General features: G+C 41.8%; 1 protein-coding gene across 5 annotated transcripts in view; it reads left to right on the top strand.

The window, feature by feature from the left end:
• Hmgn3 (high mobility group nucleosomal binding domain 3) overlaps positions 1 to 19126 on the top strand; it is a 36947-nt gene extending 17821 nt beyond the window's left edge. Inside the window, exons 2-8 of one of the 5 annotated variants that reach the window (XM_051207908.1) lie at positions 8480 to 8530; positions 14149 to 14178; positions 16825 to 16875; positions 17981 to 18094; positions 18216 to 18315; positions 18493 to 18550; positions 18640 to 19126. In XM_051207908.1, the coding sequence (XP_051063865.1) occupies positions 8480 to 8530; positions 14149 to 14178; positions 16825 to 16875; positions 17981 to 18094; positions 18216 to 18315; positions 18493 to 18515 (369 nt within the window). In that variant the 3' untranslated portion in view covers positions 18516 to 18550; positions 18640 to 19126. Of the gene's footprint in view, positions 1 to 8479; positions 8531 to 14148; positions 14179 to 16824; positions 16876 to 17980; positions 18095 to 18215; positions 18454 to 18492; positions 18551 to 18639 lie in introns of those variants that run through there. The other 4 variants (XM_051207923.1, XM_051207900.1, XM_051207915.1 and 1 more) reach the window with 4 other exon arrangements.
• Positions 19127 to 21043: the final 1917 nt, after the last annotated feature.

Raw genomic sequence — 21043 nt, forward strand, 5'->3', positions numbered from 1 at the left:
CAGCCGCATTCCAGCCTTTGTCTTTTGAGAACCCGTGGTCAGTGACTGAAGGTGGCCATGTTCCCTGTGCCAGCTCCTCTTACCCTACCTGGAGAGGAATATTCTAAGTCCAGATCCCTCCTTTTCTACAAGTGAAGAAATAATACGTGTTGAATAGGAAAACGGACAGGTAGTTCATGGAAGGCATACAGAAAATGCTGGTTGTCAGCAGGGAATTTGTGTCAGGGAAGAGGGATGGCATTGTTAAATGGGACTTAATACAGCAAATTGGCTTTAATTTTTCTTCCCAATATGAGTGGCATTTTTTTTAAATTTAGAAATATTTAAAAACTGGAACTCAGGGAACAATAGAACATACTGACTTATCCACGGCCCAAGTTTCACAAATTAGAATATTTTGCCTATTTGCTTCAGGTCCTCCTACTTGAAGCCCACATGGAGAAATTTTCCTTTTACAATCCCCTTGTGCCCCAGTCCTTTTGCACCTCCTTAGAGGTAACTACTACCATGAGTTGGTGGTGCACTCTTCCTGTTCACGTGTTACGTATGCTTTTACAATTCATTCATATCTGCTTTCCCAGTATTAATCTCTACATGCTGTAAAATTTTCAGAGTGGGTATATTTTGCTTAACTACACTGTGCTTAGTGATGTATTGAGTTTTCCCTAACATCATGGTATGTGTTTTCTGTTTACAATGTGCTTTTGATTTTTTTCTTTTCTCTTCTGCCTTACCAGTCAGATTTGCCTCATTCATCTTCCCAATTTGTGTGTTCATAGACTGAGATTTTTAAATAACAATCACTACATCTTATTATAAGAGAGCCAGACATATTTTAGTGTCTCTTATCTTCCAAATCAAAGCCAAGCCCCCAGTAGATTGAATTTTTATCCATCCCCCATTCCCATCTCCTGAGGTTGTTACTGCCCAGAGATACCCCCAACTCTTCCCCACCCCCACCCCCATCCCCACCCCTGTCCTGTATGGTGGCTATAGGCTGAAAGAGGTTACTGAACATGTTAAAAAGAAAAGGACCTGAATTTCCAGTTTGGGTTAAATGTAATCAACTTATACTGGAAAACTGACAAGATTCCATTACTGGAAATTTTTAAGTGTTTTTGGAATTATCTGGTTAAAAGTATATTTTGTGAATTCTAAATACACATCAGATATTTGGAATGAAAATTTAGTGTTTGGTAGAACTAGTCTGTTAAGTAAAATAAACAACGAATTTAATACAAAAATATACACTACCACATTAATAATTTGTACACTGGCTACATAGTAAGATGGCACAATTTTATACATTCAGTTGACTAAAACATCATGCATAGATAGTCCTACTTGTTTCTTTTTGCTTTGTTAATGTGCCCCTCAGAAAATCTAAAATTACAGATGCTGTATGTAACATGATATAGGTTGGCACTGATCCCAGATTTCTGTTAAGACACTTAAAAACAAAACAAATAGTGTGTATTATCTGTGCACAATAATTGCATTTACCAAGACATTTCTTTTCTTACCTGCCTGCCTTCCATGTAGATTCATTTTTCCTGTTTCTGAATTTGACCCTTTAGTAACAGAGCCGTGCTGAAAGAAAGGCTTTGTTGGTGGTGAACTCTATGTTTGTAATCTGAACCCACTCTGGAATGGCAACAAGGTGTGGAATTCTAGGTCGACCCTGTGCCTAGATTCTGTGGACAATATTGACTGATATTTATCCTTGTTAGTGGGGAGAAATCCTTTGCTGGTAGCCTGCCTTTTAACTCTGATAACTTTTAAGTTTTTCTTGCTTTACTGTACTTTTGTTATGGTACACCTTGTTCTCAGCCAATGCGTCTTTCTGCTTCTGGGCTGTCTCAGAAAGACTTCAAGTGTCTCAAATAGCCACTTGTCTCTTTGTCTCCTGTCTCCCACCACACACACACACACACACACACACACACACACACACACACACACACACACCCCGCCCTTGTCCATCTCTTTATTGTTCTTTGTTGCATGCTGGGATGATTGCTCAGTGGCAATCAGTCATTTCTCTTGTTGACCCTCACTTAGAATTTATTTATGGTTTGGTTTCCCTTCCCCCCCCCACCCCACCCCCCAGAATTTGTGAGCTGCTTTTCTTTTTCAAAATTTGTATTTCAAAGAAAATAAGATTTGTTTTTCCTTCTTGTCTGTTTGGGTCAGAACTTCTTATAGTTTTACAAACCAAAGACATTTTAATATAGAATATTTGAGTATCCGTCATCTATCCATCCATCTTTAAATAAAAATAGTAAGCCAATGTGGCCATCATCCATTGCATGAAGTACAACATTTGCCAGTGAGTTTATTTTCCTACTTTTCACCCCCAAAGTAACCTAGTTTAGGTTTGTGGTTTTCTTTGCTGTTCTTATAGGTTAAGCACTTAAGTGTAGTTTTAAGCTTTGTTTCAAACCATCTGATACCTTTTTAGTTCACCACAGTTGGGAGATTTGTGCATGATGATAAGCCTACCTATTATTTGCAATGCTACATAGTGTTTTATTGTGTACTATTGTGCATTTTGGTGCCTTCCTGATGCAGGTTCACTCTAGTTTTTAATTAATCACAAAAATTATGTGTTTATTTGTTAATCTGTTATTCTTGGTGTTGAAAATCAAGCCTGTTCAGGGACATGGAGTTATATTCAAGTCCATATATATTTTTTTACACCCTTTATTTTCATGCTTTCTGTAGTCTTAAGATTTTTTAAGTGTTTATCTTTTTGGAGGGGGTAGTATCCAAGTCTACATAAGTGTTAACTACATCTAAATTGTTTGTTTTATTATTTCTAAGTCTTTAAATCTGACTGAGCAAGCAAGCAATGCTCCCCCAGTCCTACCCCATTTGTTTTCCTTCTTGAGGAAATAATAGAGGGTCCTGGAAACAGATCACAGGGCTAGCCTGGGGCAAAAAGCATAGAGGTGCTGTCTTTACATATGCAGTTACTAAAACACATAAGCTAATAGCCTTTGCGGAGAAGAAGTACACACACACACACACACACACACATACACACACACACACACACACGAATGTATACACACACACAATAGATTGCCCATGTTGGCCTTAGCACTGAGTGTTGGCGGAAAAGCTATTTTTCATCCCTGATATGTGGCCATACAGTACACTATTGCTGTCCTGACAAATTATATGTAACCCTAGGCTCTAACAGTAGCACAAGGGTACAGTAATTTATCTTGACATAGCACAACAGCTATTGAGGAAGCCTGTCTTCAGCCCTTCCACTGTAAGACATGAGAACCTCCTGTGACATTTGCTCTTTGGATCCTTTAAACTTCTTAGGGCATGAAACAAATGTATAAACCCCAGCCTGGGATTAACATAGCTCTGAGGTACATGGTGATGCTCATCAGATTCCTACCCAGCTCATCCTGTAGAGGGCGATGCTGTCAGCTCCAGTCCTACCTCAAAGTATCTAGCTTATCTCCTACCAAAGGTCCCTGATCTTTTAAGATTGCTTTAGATGAGCCATGCTCCCTTGAAGTAGTACTGTGCTTTCTGACGAGTCAGTGTCCTAATCCAGTCACTGGATCCAGTACCTGCTGACTGAACTCCCAGTTGGTGCTTGACCTGTCAGACCCACGGTTGACCTCTCATATCTCCAACCTTCCTTGCTAGTTCTTGGCAGCTGGGAGGTGAAGGAGCCTCGTCTTTTTTTGTTGTTGTTGTTGTTTTTATTTTTGTTTTTTTTTTTGTTTTTGTTTTTGGGGTTTTTTTGTTTTGTTTGTTTTTTGTTTTGTTTTTTAGATGTGTTTGTTTGTTTTTAAGATTTATTTATTTATTATGGACACAGTGTTCTGCCTGCAGGCAGAAGGCACCGGATCGAATTATGGATGGCTGTGAGCCCTCAGGGGGGTTGAGGGTGGCTGGGAATTTAACTCAGGACCTTTGGAAGAGCAGCCGGGTGCTCTTACCCACTGAGCCATCTCTCCAGCCCACATGAGGACTTTGTTTGCCAGTGGTTCTCATACTCTTGGGTGTTCTTAGTTCTCACCAGCTTCTTGTAAGTATGAGGCAAGGACCTATTTGCTTGCCATTCCTTGTAGCCTGTGAAATGCTCCGCGCCCTGCACCCACTAGAAGTCATCTGAATAAGTTTCTAGTCCTCCATCTCCTCCTTTCTTTGTCCTTATTTCACATAATCCCCTGGTGCAATCTACTTTGATTCCTTCACAGTATACCTTCCTCCTTCCTGATCTAGCTTGGCAGCACGTTACAGTGCTGAGGCATGCAAGAAGACATGCAGTAATGATGATCTTCCCAAAATAGTGCACCTGATCATTGTGAGCAACAGGATGATGGCCAGTCGCAGAGAATCTGCATAAAGGAAAAGTATGTGACTTCAAGGCTCCATTGGATGTACATTGACATTTAAGATCTTTAAGATCACCTGCACCTTCTATTGTATAACATCTTCTATGTATAATGCCTTCATAGCAATTGAGTTCCTGAGCTGCTTTCTCTAACCTCTGCCTAAGAAATAGTAAGTATGACCCTTTAAGTTAGATGTCATTGTTAAATCACCCATTGATGTAGAGATTGAGCCTCTGACCAAGTTGCTGGGCACAGGTCTTGGAGCCAGGATTCAAGGCAGAGTTTTGAGCCCACAGCTTGTATTCAGGCCACTGAAGCATGTTGACCCCAGAGAAAACATCAGGTGCTCCTAACTGGAAATATGTCTGAGCTTGATAATACAAACCCCTGTAGAGAGACTGCCAAAGCAACTAGCCTTATCTGGATGTGCTCTGTCACATCTATAATCATACAGTTTACTCATCAGAAAGCATTAACATTTTCATTCTTCATGTCTTTTGAATGCAGTGTCTTTTGTTCCATCTAATGTAAACATCATTAGATCCGTGTTTAAAGATTGATGTCTTGATAATATTGCCTGCTACTAATCGTTGGCATATAACACTGGAAATAATGTTATTAACACTAAGCTTATAAGAATATATATTATCAGTCAGGGTTTCTGCTGCTGTGATAAGCACTATGACCAAAAGTAAGCTGGGGAGGCAAAGGTTTATTTTACCCTAGAGCTTTCAGATCACCCCCTCACTGAGAGAAGTCCAGGTCAGGGTGGGAACCTGAAGGCAGGGAGAAGCCATGGAAGGACGCTGGTTTCTGGATTCCTCCACGGGGCTTGCTCAGCCTGCCTTGTTATACAACTCTGGACCAGTTCCCCTGGTTGGCACTGCCCGAAGTGGGGTGGGTCCCATATCAATCATTAAACTAATTAATCGAAAAAATACTCCACAGGCTTACACATAGGATAGTCTGGCAGGAGCATTTTCTCAACTGAGGTTTCCTCTTTTTATTTTACCTGCGACTAACCAGGATATGTTTGTATACAATCTACATTCATAGAATACCAGCATAATGCCTTCTTAGCTATCTGTCTGTTACAAGTAGAGGCATCCTTGATTGATAGCTACAGGGTGCCCTGGCGATCAGAAAATGTGGGTGGATGAAAGCATTGTGTTTGAACCTAGGGAATCAGGAGGCCCAGGACCCCTTTCGGAACTGCCATGTGCTCAGACTTGCTGAGATGATACTGTCTAGAACTCAGCTAAGGGATGCAGAACAAGGGCTGTGAAGCTGGTGTTCCTGTGCAAGAACAGAGAACAGAAAAGAGAATGGGAATCTCCCTTCAGGATAGGCCAGGTTCTGTTTGGAGGAGAGAACAATTAGTCAACTATGGGAAAAGGGCTGGAACCCTGTAGGCGAGGGAGCTGCTAGAAAATGAGAACTAGTGACCACATGTAACTGATCAGGGGGCAGAGCAGATTCCCGTGACCTTTGCCTCGAAATGTTTTGTTTTCCCCAAAGACTCCTATGCAGTTCCTATATTTTTCTCATTATTTTATTACCTAATTTTAAAATTTTTATCATTACATTATGTAGATCTTTATTCTTTTATTTTAAACCTATTTTAATCTCACTGTATTAATAGTTATAGTTAATTTTGTATTTGTTTTATTATTTATTTATATGTCTTGAATGAGTATTTATGCACATGTGTGCATGTACCTATGGATGCCAGGAGAGGGCGCTGGATTCCATAGAACAGGATGACAGATGGCTCAGATACACCCAATATGGGTGCTGGAAACTGAATGTAGGTCATTTGGAATAGCAGCAAGTGCTGTTAACCACCAAGTCACCTCCCTAGCCTTAGTTACATAGTTTAAACAGCTCTCAGCTATTTATTGAACATGCAGATTATTTCTAGCTATGCCGTATTAGATATAATAGAAATACATTTTTTTTCCTTACAAAGCATTACTGGATCATCACCTTGTTATCTCTCAGCTTTTTCCAGGTTGTTCTTTGAGAAGCTGATATTAATTTACAGTGTTACCAGCCCCACTAAGTGGCAGTTTTATGATCCTGTCAATTTTGTTCTTGTTTTATCAGATGAGGCATGCTGCTAAGCCAAACCTGTTTGCTATTTTTGTGGGGGGGGGTCTTTAATTTTTATTATTTGTGTGTGTATTCAAGTATTATGTGCGCATGTATGTGTATGCTTGTGTGCATTCGCACATACGTGTGTCATGGTGATTGCATGGAGGTGAGAGGGCCACCTTCAAGGCTTGGTTCTCTCTTCACTATAGGCTCAGAGAATCTAACTCAGATTGTTAGATTGAATGACAAGTGTTTTTCACCCCCTGAGCCATCTCACTAAGCCTGTTTGTGTACTTTCTCCAACTCTTGGCAGTCATTAATTGCCTATAGCTTTTCATCTCGGGGTGTGCAGGGCTTTGTGTGATCTCTTCCATCTGTGTTGACCTGTTGACTGGTGTTATCATTGTGCTGGCCTTGTTTAGGCAACTGTGTTGTTGAGATTCCAAAGGTACAGCTTCCTTGTCATATGTAGACACTATTGCATAACAGACACCCTTGTGCTCAGGCTCTTATGGTCTTTTTGCCTTCTCTTCCACAGTCTTCCCTGAAGTGTAGGCATAGAGGTTGTAGATGTATCAGTTGGGTTGGGCACTCTGCAGTCAGTCATTTTCTGCATTTTGACCAGTTGTGGCTTTTTAGAATGGTCTCCATCTGCTGCAAAAACCACTGCTTTGATGAGGGCTCAGAACAACGCTATCTAGGTAAAAGGATAAGTATTTAGAATACGGTTAGAAGCAATACTAACTTATGAAAGTGGCAGTAGGTTCTCCTATACAGTCCATAACCTTGCTAGCCATGGAAAGTTGGCTAGGTTTCCAGTACCAGGCATGGTTTCCCTCCTGTTGAATAGGGCTTAAGTCCAAATAGGCAACCATTGGTTGCTACCAAGATATGTATGTATGCCACTATTGCACCTTTATGGATATCTTGCCATGCTAGTCATTGCAATGTTGTGGTTCCTAGGTGTCGTAGCTGGGTAGGACTATAATTGTTTTTCTCCCTTAACAGCCTACTTAGCACCACCAGACACTATAAGAGCCATCCCTCAGGGAGGAAGCTTTCAGGTCACTTCCAGAAGGATTCCTTCCAGTCCTGTGCCAGAGCTATGTTGTGTCTTCAGCAATAAGATCTTGCCTTCAAGTTCTGGAGTGTAATCGAGAGCATTGGTAATAGCCTGTATTGTTTTGGGAGTCTCTTGAACTCTTCTAATAATTCAAAGGGAGGTTTTTCATGCCTGGAACTGGGACTTTCACTCAATAGTCTGTGACTTTTGATTGAAATCTTATTGCCTCAAGCGATGTCACTTTAGTGTGTTAATGTGTGTATGCATACACTTGTATAATAGCTGCATTTTAAAGTAGATGTAAAATAATGTTTCCTTGTAGCTTTTATAAATGTCTTTGGTGTTATTTATTACCCTGCCTCTTTCCCTTTATATTGCCCTCTGTCACCTCCCTGGTTTGTGTGTGTGTGTGTGTGTGTGTGTGTGTGTGTGTGTGTGTGTGTGTGTGCGCGCACGCATGGATGCATGCATGTGTACATGTGCATGTGTGTAAAATATACACCTTGGGGCTAGGTAAGAGGATATAATGTTTGCTGTGAAAATATGAAACCTTGAGTTTGGATCACCAACACCTATATAAGGCCAGGCACTACAGCATGTATCTGTATTCCCAGCTCTGGGGGGGGGGGGGCGTTAGAGGTAAGAAATTCCAGAAGCTTACTGGGTAGTCACCCTGGCCAAACCAACTTGCTCTGAGTTCAATGAGGGACCCTGTCTTAAAAAAATAATGTGAAAGACATCCACTGTTGACCTCTGACGTCCATATACGCACCCAAGGGTGTAACACACACACACACACACACACACACACACACACTACACACTCTTTAAATATATACTTAATAAATGCATTTTCCCCTGAAAATAGGAGTCCTATTACCCATGTATGTTCCAATCATTTTTTATGTGATTTCAAACTTAAATACAGTTCACTCAAATGTTTTTTTCTTTCTAGTCTCCAGAGAATACAGAGGGCAAAGATGGAACCAAACTAACCAAACAGGAGGTAAGCATACCTTTGAGATGCCTACATAGGTTTTACTATTGAAATGTTTCATGTTGTCTGCACGTGAAGGAATGCCATTGCAAACAAGCCTGCTGAAGCTAAAAGCCAAAGATTTCATGTAGTTCCACTTGGCCTGAGCATATTTCATTGAACACGTTGATGAGGTATTTTCTGACATTGTTTGTGTTTCTGCCTGTTGGTCCTGCTGTCTGTCAAAGTGGGTATTGAGAATTCCTTCTGGGCAGTGATAATAGGTAAATTCATCAAGGAAAACAGAGCCGGCTTTTCATAGCAAGAAAATGAAAGGTTGTTGATTTCATAAATTTTCTGCTCCAATGAGTGAATTATGAATTCCTTTTTTGAGTCTGAGTATTTACCTAAGAGGATTTATCTCTAAAGACAAAACTATGAAAAGATTCATAATATAGCAAAATATTGAAGCTTCTTTTTTAATTAGGAAAATTCTTAAGTTATTCAGATAACTAATTAGCGTGCGACTCAAAGAGGCTCTGTGTTAAAGTACAGAAGCCTGGAGAGGGGTTAAGAACTTGGAAGATATGCTTATATCTCATTCTTGATGGGGATACTGAAGGAGATGTCTTCAAAAGTCAGAAGTGAGATGTATCTGTGATGACAGCTGTTCCCTTTTGGATAAACGTTTCCAGTGTGTGGAAAACTTCAGCTCTTACACTTGAACTTATAAACTGAAAGGGGTCACAAGGGAGCGCAAACAATATCCAGTTACAGACCCTTTTATGGGGTGATTCACATTATGGTTAATAATTCAGAGGAATTTGTCGTGATATCCAAAGCCCCACATAAGCTTTGTACGTGGAAACTCATTCTGCCAAGGAGGAAATCTTTACCAGAAGCTGTAAAGACATATGTAAAAGCAAAACCGCCTGCCCTTATCATCCATGTACCAACAATGAGCTGCTGGAGATAATCATGAAACAGAAATCCACAGTCAAGTCACCACATACATGCCTGAGTTACCAAAAAAAAAAAATTATAAACACATAGAAAATGGCAAAACATAGTTTTTAGAACAGTTGGTGAAGTGTAACCTCAGTGTTTTTGGATTTAGGTACCATACACATTTGGTTTTCTCTCTGGGGGTTGACATTTAACTTGATCAATCAGAAAGCCTTCAAACCATTGCTCAGCGGAGACGCTTGACTACAGACTGCCTTCCCGGTCCCTCTGTGCCAGAAGCAGATCTTGCTGGCTGAGATACACATAAAAGATAAGCATGAGTTTTGTGTATATCACTTAGGTGTGTTAGCCCAAGGATTCCCATGCTTTATGTTTTTCTGGTTTGTTATTTTCCATTTTATGTTATATATTATCCCTAACAAAAGTATTTTATAGACAATGCTTTTTTTTTTTTTTTTAACCTGTCATGCAAGCCAAGGCCATTAAAACTCATCAGGTACCTTCAAGACATCAACACAGTCCTTTCAAAGTAAAAGGTTAGCTTGAGTGTTGACTAATGTTAAAAGCTGCTAGAAGGGCACCGATTGATCTCCCCTCCCCCAGTGAATTGAAATTCAGTTCAAACTGAATTTTCCAGTTATGTCATTTTGTATGTCACCAAGGATGAACAGATACCCATTACAAAGGGGGCTTTCCTTTTGAAGGTTTCCCACGATGGCTGTGGTATTTGGAAAGCATTGTACAGAGCCCTGAGCTTCAGGAGATTGGACAATAAATGACCTAAACAGTGTACCATCATTATTACTCACCGGCGTTTGCAAACCTTTTCATTTCCAGTCTGTATGTGAGCTGGACAATAAGCCTAAGAAGCATTCCCCGCCCCACCCCGCCCCCCTCCTTGCCGAGGTGGAGATGGGACCCAACCCCTTGAATATACCTGCTTTATCACCATGCTATACCTGTGCCCCACAAGCATTCCTTATCAAAGATATATGCACACCTATAAATTCTCCTAGTGCTGTTCCAGGCCCTGTGGGTCCCACAGTGAAAAACAAGCAAAACTTTGCCTCCCCAAGGCCTCCAATTTAGTGTGGAGGAGAGTAAAGCAATAGTACATTTGCTATAATAAAAAGAGAGAGAGAGCCTGGAGAAGAAATAGTGACTGTCAGAGCAGTGCTGCTTCTGATAGCAGACAGGCGGATGCAATGATCCCATTTCATCTCAAGGAGAAGGGTTCTTAGAAAAATAATACGATTTTCTCCGCATGTCACAACTGGTAATTAGCAGAGTCAGGGAAAGCACCTGAGGCCCTGATCCCTGACCCTCATTCACCACCCACCTTCTTGTACAGTTCTTCAGTTGAGTGAGCCAATTCTTTTTCTTCATCTTACCCATTGCCCAGACAAGGCTGTCGTTCTGTCTTTCTCTGTCTCCCAGCTTTGAAAAGAAGGCCGCTTATACTGAACTCGTTTGTTTGTTTTTAAGAATCAAAAGCAACCTGACTTTTAAAAGAACACGCTTTAAAAGAACTCGCTTTAAAAGAACACGCTGAGGCCCAGGAGCAAAGGGGTGTCTTGTAAAATAAGTTTGAAGCAAAAATCAGCAGTCTAGTAATTTTACTTCTCTCTCTCTCTCTCTCTCTCTCTCTCTCTCTCTCTCTCTCTGTTTCTCTCTCTCCCTCCCTCCTTCCCTCCCTCCCTCCCCATCCCTTTGAACTGTGTGAGAGTGCATGTGTGTGCTGCATTTGCAGCCAGGATGTTGACATGGACCCCATGTCTTTCAGATGGGGGCTGTCTGTCAATCAGTAATGCTTACTGAATAACTCTGATGTCTCCAGTATCTAGAAACCACAGTGATCTGGCATCCTAAAACTCTCCATCCCTGTCTGAGAGCCATTCTTTCAACTACTTTTTCTATGATTTTGCACTTATCAACAAATTAAGAGAAGTTCCTTAACGGCTCCCCAACCCCGTTTTACCAAAGCTGAGCCTCAAATGAATATTTCAAATGCTTTCAATGTTTCAAAAAGGAACAAATAGCAGTCTAGTCTGTTTCATATCCAATAAATTTAGTTCAGTCATTTATAGATGTTAAGGCTGTGGAAGTTGATGAACTTTCTTTCCAGGAAGGCATCCACACTTGCATGCGTAAGCGGTATTGCTGACTGAGTGAAAGGTTAGCCTCAGCCTTCACTGCACTGAAAAAAAAATCCCTTATGGTGATTACTGGAAGGGAAGTTTTAAAAAGCCTTTTTATTTTTATTTTTTTTTATGACACAGAAGAGCTGGTAAATTTTAGGTAGGAGGTCATAAAATAATTTTATGGTATGACATCTACTTTTTAGAGTCTGGCTGGGTTAGAGAGAGACTTGTAGCAATTTCCCAAGCCTTTCTTTTGGAACACTTATTCTGAACCTAAATTAAGTCTGTGGATCAGTCAGCTGGAGTCCCGCCCTGTAGAGCAAGCTCTGATGAGACCGTCCCTCCGGAAAGCCTATTCTGGGTATTCAGATGTTGCCATGGAGAAGCAGGGTTTTGCAGTTAGGAAATCCTTCACATGATTTTTTAACTCTTTAGGAAGATTTTTGCCAACAGTAATTGGTTGGGAAATGGACAGTTATATATAATGGTGAACACATTTGGCTCCTTCCCATAAGTGAATTATATGTGGCTTTCTGGAGCTTGCTTCTTCCATTCACCTCAACACTTACTCAGGGTCCCTGCTAGGCATCAACAATACTGAAATAGAAAAAGATGGTGCTTTGGGCTAGGGAATACAGATGAACGAAGTCACTGGTGAAGAGAAACCAGCGGAATGCTTGTAGATTGACAGCCAAGCGGAAGGGATTTGGATAAGGTTTATCTGCTTCCCTTCAGCAAGGGGGCTGTCACTCTTCCCCACAGGAAGAGTGCCTGTTGTACTTGTTAGATGGTGGGAATATGGTTGAGGGCACACAGAAGCTTCAGGACTGTGCTCTACAATAACAGGGGGTACCCTTCTGTTCTCCCACCTTCAGAAACCACATTGAAGCATAGGACACACGTGTTTTGCACAGCTTAAGTGGGCATGTTGTCCTTTCTTCAGCAATGTGGTTGAGCATCCTGAGAAAGGCATGGCAGGATTTGAATCCTGACTCCTAGGGCCTTGTTGGTCACAAATGCACCCAAGAAAATCCTAGCAGGCATCTTGGAGATTCCCTCCAGTGTCCTTCTCTACTGACCACAGTTGTGCCCCAGGCTATGTGCTGACAGTTATGTCCTATTCTGAGTAGTGACTGTGTCCCCGTCAGCAGCTAACCTGGCTTCCTCTTCTATGTATATCCTGTTATCTGGACTGAAATCCACCTCTGATAGTTCATTGAGACCCCGAGGTTAAAACGATTCATGGGGGCTCTGGCCCTTGGTTTCCTTCTTCATCTTAAAGAAAGATGAGTTTAGCTCCGCTTGTGGCTTCCAGCAGAAAAGGTTTTAGATGTGGTCACGTGGAGAACGATTTCTTCCACTCTGACCTGGCCCACTGGCCTCAGCACGGAGCTGGGAATTTCTACAATTCTTCTCAGTCATGGCACAAGTTCCCACTGACCATTTTCTTCTGACCCACTTAAGAAAAATTATTTGGAAGCATTTAGCTATCATAATGAGAGTCTTTCAAACCAGTGTGAGTCAGGGGAAAGCTTGAGTTCATTTATTCAGCAAATATTCTGGATGAGTTAGGTAGTAGCATCAACTGCTCTACTGGAGAGAGTAAAAGTAAAATGAACAGAAAATATGGAGTAAAACTTGCAGGGAAGCCAATTTTAGTTTTAAAATGCCTTACCGGGAGTTGGTGGCACACATCTTTAATCCCAGCACTCCGGAAGCAGAGGCAGGCAGATCTCTGATTTTGAGGCCAGAGCAAGTTCCAGGACAGGGTCCAAAGCAATACAGAGAAACCTTGTCTTGAAAAACAAACAAATAAAAAGTTAAATTCCTTTACCCATGTGACCCAGGAGAAGCAGATTCTTCTGTATAGCAAAGAGTGTCAACTTTGTGTACTGGATGCTTGTGTTAGTTTGTATTTTCTTTAGGGTGTCATTGGCTATTAACTAGTACAATCCTTAAAAGATTTTCTGGGGGAAAAAAAAACCTAAATTCGATCACTGTCTAATTTTCTAAACTTTTGGAATTAAGCGATTAGTGAAACATGTATTTAGTAGATAATTGTGTTGATTTTATTCTAGGTTTGAAAGAAAAATACCTTTCTTACCTGTGTAAGATTTGCAGTCATAATTTTTCTCAGGGTAGCAGAGGTGGGAAACTTCTATGTTGGTTTCTGTGTAATTAAGTCTCTTACAGCTTAAGGATTTGGGTTCTATTTTAAAGAGACCATTTCTTAAGTGTTCCGAAGTCAGTTTGTCACTAAAAAATTGCTTGTGGGTTAGAGTGGAACCAGGATCCCTCTCTTTCCCCCTTCTGACAGCACTCTTAAATTAGAGAAGCCGCTTGATGGCAGGTGACCCTGTGTCTTGGTGCAGCGCTTTCTCTGGCACATCCGGTGGACTTGGTGTGTTTCATTATGCTAGCCTGTAGAGGATGATGGGCCACATGCATTTATTCTTTCAACAGAGTAGAATATATCAAGAATGAATTTTTAAAACCAGCCTGGATGTTTATAATCACCAGTTTTTCCCCCTTCTTTTGTAGCCCACGAGACGGTCAGCCCGATTGTCAGCGGTAAGTACCTCAGAGCCCTCGATGTAGCTCCTTAGGAAGGAGTACTCCCTTGGTCCAATGCAAAAGGATGATTAGCAGGCATTTTTTCTTGAGTTTATTTTCCTTTTGGAAAGTACTTGAGGGGGTCTCAGTTTTTAGCAAATCCAACCTATGTTGCCAAGCAATTGACTTGATTATCTGTTGTCAGTGAAAAACAGTGGCCAGGTCTGTTATCAAGAATATAAAGCCCAAGTATATTGGAACAAATCCCTGAGACAAGCAAGTACATTAGGCAAATCTTGGACTCCAAATTCTACAGCTATTAATATTGAAATGGATCCAGAATGTCGATTCTGTGCTCCAGCTCCTAGCCAGCCTGGACATGCTTCTCTCTGGTTCTCCAGCTCCTCCCTGGCAGTCTGCTTGTCCATTCTTCCTCATTCTACCAACAAACCGACTAGCCTGACTCTGCGAGAGGATTTTGCCCCAATTCCTCTAGTCTGGGCTACTTCTAAAAAGAATGGGGGAAGGTTCCCTGACAGCGAGCAGACCATCCCCACACTGAATGTCACGGGCACTGCTGGGATGTATGTGCAAGTGGATGTTGGCACCACTTAGGAGTCCATAGAGCATGGGTATCAGTCACCAGAAAGACTGAAGAGCGGTTGCAAATCAAGCTGACTAAGGAAAAACCCCTGGAAGTCAAAGGGAAACTTAAATTAAAAGAAAGCTTTTCCGTGAGCACCAGGGGCCAGCACTGTAGGAAGCCCCGTCCCCTGAGATCATGCCCTGTGGGGCCAGTAGAGCCTCATCTGGGGCCAGCAGTGTTCCACACTATAACCCTCCCAAGAACTGGGGCAGTGGCTCACTGAGTAAGGAGTTTGCCATGCAAGCATGAGGACCTGTGTTTGGATCCCCAGCACCCACACAAGGAGCTGTGTGTAGCAGTGTGTACCTGTAATCCCAGCACTGGAAAGCACAGACAAGAGCAGCCCTGGAGCAAGCTTTCCAGCTCAGTGAGAGACCCTGACTCAAAATATAAGGTGGAGACTGGTTGATGGACACTCCTGACATAACTGTGTGCCTCAGCACATACTTGACACTCCTCAACACACACACACAGACACCGGCATGCAAAATCTTAGTTTCTTAGTGCTATCAAATCACTGAATGCTGAACCAAGATGAAAGGTTTGTCTCATAAAAAAAGTAATAAAAGTGTAAACAGTTGGCTAAAAAAAAAAAATCAAGAAGATACACACACACACACACACACACACACTAATCTGTGAAAACTTACAGTAACAAATTTTGAAGTTAAGACTTGGGAGCCACGAGGCCATGTTTGGGGAGCAGACTGAAGGTTCAGATGGGTTAGGAACACAAGTATAAACTTTTCTGCCTTTCTTTCTTTTGTAATTTTATTTTAAAGGTCACATTTTTCTCCTTTTAAAAGAAGAATGTTATGATTACATGTGTTTACTTGTGTGCTGGGGAGGCAGAGGTTAACTTGCAGGAATCGGTTCTCCCTTTCCACCCTGTGTGCCTCAGGGTTAGAACACAGGTTATCAGGTTGGGCAGCAAGCCCCTTTACCAATGAGCCATCTCACTGGCCCTCCTGTTTGGATCTTTGAGACTATGTCTCACTCTAAAGTGGAGACTGGCCTCAAGCTGACAGCGTCTCCTGCCTCAGTGTCCTGAGTGCTGGGTTACTGGAGTGGGTCACCACGTCTAGCTTTTTCTTTCTTTCTTTCTTTCTTTTTTTTTTTTTTTTTTTTTTTTTTTTTTTTTTTTCCCTTCCAACAGCTGGTCTTTTGGAACTGAATGTCTCTAATTAAATTTTACACATAAAGGCTGTATTCAGTGTGAACTTCAGATCTTTTGCAGATGTTGGAGGGAAACACACATTTTCTTCACAGGGGCACCCTGGATAGTATTTTCTATTTTTAAAACATTTATTTAGCGCTCAGAGAGATGTACACATTTTAAACTTTTATTAGAGAAATATTTGACCCAAAATACCCACAGGGAAAAAAATCTTAACTTTTAATAGCCAGACAGGTTGCCGTAGTTATATGCTTAATAAAAAGCTTCAGAGACAAAAGGACCCAGTGCCTTGGTGTTAGCATCGTCCCTAAAGCTGACAGTGGAGAGCATGAAACAGGGAAACAGGAAGTGGCTTGGCTACAGAACCCGAATCTGTGTCAGGGGGAGGGGGATGGATGTGGCTTTGTAGAACGTCTCAGGCCTCAGCCTTGGTGACCCATGGATAGTGCACTTTGCCCGTGGTGTGCTGGAATTTCTAATCTGTTGGGAAGGCCTCTAAGAGTGAATTCATCAAGCCGTTTAGCCAAGGGTCGGTGGAGTCACTCCTCTTGCTGTGGTGTTGTGGGGAGAAAAAAAAAAAGAAGTACAGAGATATCAGAAAGAGAAACTTAACCCTGCCCCGGAGAGCCCTACTGGACCAGAGCCTAATGAGTTAGTCTCCTTCTTATCTGCCCATCACTTGCAAACCCAGGATAGAGATAGTGCCTGATACTGAAAGGACCAGATCAAAATGCACAGAGCCACAGTCAGAACCAGTGACTGTCTTTTCAGCCTGTTTGTCTTCTTCTTGGTGCTAATGTTGTCAGTTTCAGTATTTGTATGATTTAAATTACTTCTGCAGAAACCTGTTCCACCAAAACCCGAGCCTAAACCAAGAAAAACATCTGCTAAGGTAAGAGGCATTCCCCTCTCCCCCCCGCCCCCCTTGGCTTTCTAAGCAATGAGTATTTTATTCATTATAATTCCATGCCTGAAAGTCATCTGAGGAGAGATCCTGTTTAATAAGTCAGGCGAAAATGTACAGACCAGAAAGTCATCCCCAACACGAAGCGCGGTTTTGTGCGTTAGCAGCCATGTGTTTTCCATTTGGTCAGTGCAGTACAGGAAGCACAGAAAGTTGCTGTGGGCAGCCTCGTGTGAGGAGGGGCCTGCCAGCTGACTCAGAACACACTCTCAGTCACATGGTGGTCTGGTGGCGTCAGACCTGGCCCTGGACCCCACAGCTGCCACCAGCACCAGAGGTCAGCGAGGGGCTCAGAGCCTATAGTAGATGGCCGTTCCCGTGACTAGCAATAAAAATATGAGCATTTCCTGTAGCAAGTAGTGAACACTAGGCTGACACTGTGTGAGACCTGTACTGGGCATTTTACTTAGTCACGCTCAGTTCAGTCTACTCTATTGAAATAGATACGAATGCCCTGTTTGCCAGGAGAGGAAAACTACAGTGCATTAATGCTGATGAACTTAGCCATGGTGATTCTCCTGTGCTGTATTCCTCAAAGCACAAACACTGACTCAAACTGTTTGTGGTGGTGAATATGATTTCCAAAGAACTCAGCACTGTGGCTCAGTCAGAAAAATCGCAACATTTCTTTCTCTGGGTCTTTATGTAAAATGTGGCTCCCCATGTCACATTGGGGAACAACAGGAATAGCAGCCCCTGGTGGGTGGGTTTTTCCCCAGGCTTTTCCCCTTCCACCAGGTCCTGGCTGCCCTCTTCCACAGCAGAACCACTCATAGTAGAAATGTCCCAAGAGTGAACCCTGGGCCGCTCACCACTTTCCCACAGAAACGGAAGTACTGGTGGGCTCAGCAAGCAGCCCATTAACAGTTTTATGGCTACAGTGTAGTTCGGTAAAGCGGCAAATTAAAGCGGCAAAGTTGCGTCCCCACTTTTGCCTAAGGCCACCATGGCAGCTGCCACTGTATCTGGCTGGGGGCTTCTACTGTCACTCTGCACCTAACTTGTTCTGTTTCCCTGTGCTTCGATCCATCAGAAAGACCCCGGGACGAAGATTAGCAGAGGTGTTAAGGGGAAGAAGGAAGAAAAGCAGGAAGCTGGAAAGGAAGGTACTGCCCCATCTGCAAATGGTGACACTAAAACTGAAGAGGTACTTTCCGCGACCACCTCCCACTGACCAAATCAGTGTTGTCAGAGAAATAGCTCTGTCCTTAAGGCTCTGGATAGCACGCTCATAATGTCTCTCTTTATCACCTGTAATGTTATTGCAGATCCACATCTCTCGTTCAACTGTTAATGTCTCAGCCTGCAGAAGCCCCCCACCCAGCACACTGTCAGTAAAGGGGCAGATTGAAACAGTGAGAGTTAAGGGTACAGTAGACACTCTGCATGTTTGCAGTGACTAGAATCAGGTAGTAGCTTGCTGTTTCTTTATTATGTACACGGGAGCCCGCAGGTAAGGCTTCTGTGTTGTTTAAATAGCAGAAAGCAATGAATGCAGCAGCGTGTTGGCGCGATGCATTCCTGCCTTGTCTGTTTTCCACCCAGAGTTGAAGTGTGTTTCGAAGTAGACCTGGAAGGAAAACAAGAGGCCAAATGCTCAAAAGTGTGTTTCCTGGTGGGTGGGCTTTCCTGTGGTTAACTCCTTTTAGTGCTGACTACATATTGTTTTCTCCCTTTCTTTTTCATTCACAGGCACCGAAAACTGAGTCTGTAGATAACGAGGGAGAATGAATTGTCGTGGAAAACTGGGGTTGATTTCACGTACCTCTTGGGACAACTTTTAAAGGCTATTTTTACCACGTATTTTGTAAATGCTAATTTTTTAGGACTCTATTAGTTGGCATAAATATATATATAAAGATGGACATTTTATCCTCTTATGGTGATGTTTTTTGGAAATTTCCATCATCCTCAAGTAAAATAAATTCCAATTTAATATCGAAAGCTGCGTGTAAAATGGATTCAGCATTCCATGCCCTCGCTTTAAAAGTTTAGTCCTATGCATACCGTGGTGTTTTAACTGTGCGTATTTGAATTTTTCATGCAACTTTTCTAGAGCAATAATCAGTGGTGCTTTTGTGCCTAGGTTTTATGTGATTTTAATGAAATATGGATAGTTGTGGCCTCCTGCTAACTATTTGTGGTTTAAAATAAAAAAGTTTTCTTGTCTGCAAAAGTACCTACTTGTGTCTTTACTAAATTTAGGAAGTGATCCTATTGATTACTGTAAATGATGTGAAGAATTTACACAGTTGATACCATGATGTTATCAATAAAAAGTCAGACAGTGCTGTTTCATAATGTTGGGGGCTTTTACAATTATTATTTTAATAAAACATGTGTGACTGCCAGGGTAGAAGAATTACATGAACCTTACTTTGTAACAGGCATGGCCTAATGGTTGTCATGTATAATAAAATTTAATAAAATACAGACACTTATAATGTCCTTAAAAACAAGGTAGAGTTCTGCCGAACCATAGCTAGAAAGATAGGTAGATAGATAGATAGATAGATAGATAGATAGATAGATAGATAAATAGATAGAAGTTGGGTAGAGTAGCATTTGGGAGGGAGAAACAGGTGGATCTCTGTGAATTTCACGCCAATCTGGTCTACATAGCTAGTCCCAGGCCAGTCAGAGCTACTAATGAAACCTTGTCTTTAAAAAAAAAAAAAAAAAAAAAAAAAAAAAAAAAGGGGAGGAGGAGGAAGAAGAGGAGGAGAAGAAGAAATGGGGCTCATCCTTTAATGTTCCCCACTTTCAGAATAGCATCACGTCAGGTTGGTATATGAGTGCTTTCCCATTTGTACGGACATCAGGGCTGTGAATGCTCTTGGCCCCTCGCAGCGATGCTGCAGCCTGTGTCAGCCCAAGAGGAACACGGGTCAGTGTGCTACTAGAGTGCCCTTGGAGGTGAGGAAATGGGAGCGTGTGACAGTGGAACGGGAGAATCCAGGCTTGACTCACTCAGTTTTAAATAATGCCTTTCTGTCCGTAGAAGGGCATAGCAATGTCAGGGACAAAGGAGCTATTCTAAGTGTAACTTATTGTTTATGGTCCCTAAATGTGAGTCCCACCCCCAGAAAGCTGAATGCTCAGGATTCTGCTTAGATGGAAACTCTTGTTAGTTGTAATATAGTGGCTACATTGCTCAGGGACTCGTGGGAAGAGATCTTACATGTCCACAAAACAAGGCCCCTCCTCTCGCATGCATTTGCTCTAAGCACTTAAACTTGTGTCATTGTTCAAAATCTATCATTAGTTGTTCACAATTATAAACCACACTCTGTTAAGAATAATCTCGTACCTAGTCTTCCTTGACTTCTTACTGTGAAGTGTGCCTGAGTTCATGCGTTTGGGTTGTACTGAAAGTGGCTTTCCTCAGGGAAAAACATCTGCTACACATGGCTACTTTACAAAAAGTATCAACACTGTTGATGCCCAGCTGAAGCACTTCACTTGTTCGTGTCCAGTTCAGGGTGATACAGATGATTTTAAAAATACTAGGTGTTGCAGCAATACAGAGAGAAGTGAATTGTGTTCCTCTGCCCTCATCTCTGTGTCTCAGAGGCAATCATCATGCACTTGTAATGCTCGTGTGTTGTTTTTAAAAGAGGGAATCTTACTGGGTTTCAATTTATTCAGTTAGTAAAGTGTAATTGAAGAGAGATCTCTCCAGCTCTATTTCAAAGGTTGTAAGCATGCATGTATGCAATAATACTAGACACAGAAGGTCTAAATCAAAAGAAAATATACATTTAACACCTTTGACAGTTGACAGAAATTGACACTCATTTCCACTCCTGCCAATGGTCCATGAATGCCGTCACTCATAGCTTCACCGGCATCTCACTTTGTCCAAGCTAATAAATGAAAATTATCCTCTACTGTTCTAATTTTAACTTTTTGATGTTTAATGTCCATTTAAATCACTTCTGAAAATTCTGGGTTTTGTCTGTCTTTCCATTGCTATAATCTTAAGTCATCACTCATGATAACCATCAATGGTATGTGTCCAAGTGTGTGGCTGTGCTTACCTCTCGTTCACAATTCCTGTGACTACTGGGGAGCTAATAGCCACAGGTGGGATGGA

Source organism: Phodopus roborovskii, unplaced genomic scaffold, assembly GCF_943737965.1.
Source record: "Phodopus roborovskii unplaced genomic scaffold, PHOROB, whole genome shotgun sequence".
In the NCBI taxonomy this organism is placed as follows: Eukaryota; Metazoa; Chordata; class Mammalia; order Rodentia; family Cricetidae; genus Phodopus; species Phodopus roborovskii.